Raw genomic sequence first — 985 nt, 5'->3', positions numbered from 1 at the left:
ACCGTGATAAATTGCCAGTCGATCGCACTGTGAAATGTTTGAAGTACTTGACGGCGTTTGTTTTTTTGGCTCTGGAGGTGAGCGAGGTGTACAAGCTTCACCGCGAGACGTACCACCTGGCTCAGGACTACTTTGACCGCTTCATGGCCACGCAGACCAACGTCTTCAAGTCCACGCTGCAGCTCATCGGAATCAGCTGCCTTTTCATCGCAGCCAAAGTCGAAGTACGCGCCGCATCATCTTGCACTCACAGTGGTCGTTTGGTATTCTATCAGCTTAGGCGGAGGAACATGTAACTGTCTTTTAACACGAGCCAAAACTTGCTACTATTCCAACCCTTCTGCCCGAACTTTTTCTGCCAATACTTTTTTTGCTACTTCTGTTGCTACTCATACAAGTCCTGATCCAACTACCGGCGCTTCGACTTGTTCTCATCGAGAATTGTATTGAACTGTACCACTCGCGCGACTTCCACTCTCACTACTTTGTATACTTTTTACAACCGCTTCCACTGACACACGACTTCTTTGTCAACTCTTACTTCAAATGTGATTCGTATCACTCGGTATGATTTGTGGAGTTGTATATTCGTGTCGGATGCGCGTGGGAGCGGCCCGCATTAGCGGGAGGGCTCACGATGTGAAAATGGCTCCAAGAACCGATCCTTTTGCCCGGGCAGGAGATGTACCCTCCCAAAGTGCACCAGTTTGCCTACGTGACGGACGAAGCCTGCACCGAGGACGAGATCCTCAGCATGGAGGTCATCATCATGAAGGTGAGTGGCGCCGCGTCGCCACGTCTCGGCCCGAGCTTGACGTTTTTGTCGTCGCCGCGATCAGGAGCTGAAGTGGAGTCTGAGCCCGCAGACGCCCGTCTCCTGGCTCAACGTCTACATGCAGGTGGCCTACCTCAAAGAGTCGGACCAGCTGCTCATCCCCAAATATCCGCAGGCCACCTTTACGCACATCGCCGAGGTGAGACCTTT

General features: G+C 52.1%; 1 protein-coding gene across 1 annotated transcript; it reads left to right on the top strand.

Annotated features, from left to right (window-relative positions):
- Window positions 1-44: 44 nt before the first annotated feature.
- Window positions 45-974, top strand: LOC109509288 (G1/S-specific cyclin-E1-like; the record flags this gene model as incomplete). Its single annotated transcript, XM_019859163.1, has 3 exons — window positions 45-224; window positions 680-775; window positions 840-974. Coding segments are annotated over 3 exons (411 nt in total), but the record flags the coding sequence as incomplete, so codon positions are not given.
- Window positions 975-985: the final 11 nt, after the last annotated feature.

Source organism: Hippocampus comes, unplaced genomic scaffold (assembly GCF_001891065.2).
Source record: "Hippocampus comes isolate QL1 unplaced genomic scaffold, H_comes_QL1_v1.1 C16843650, whole genome shotgun sequence".
In the NCBI taxonomy this organism is placed as follows: Eukaryota; Metazoa; Chordata; class Actinopteri; order Syngnathiformes; family Syngnathidae; genus Hippocampus; species Hippocampus comes.
Note: the sequence above shows the minus strand (reverse complement) of the source record. Positions and strands in the feature narration are given on the sequence as shown.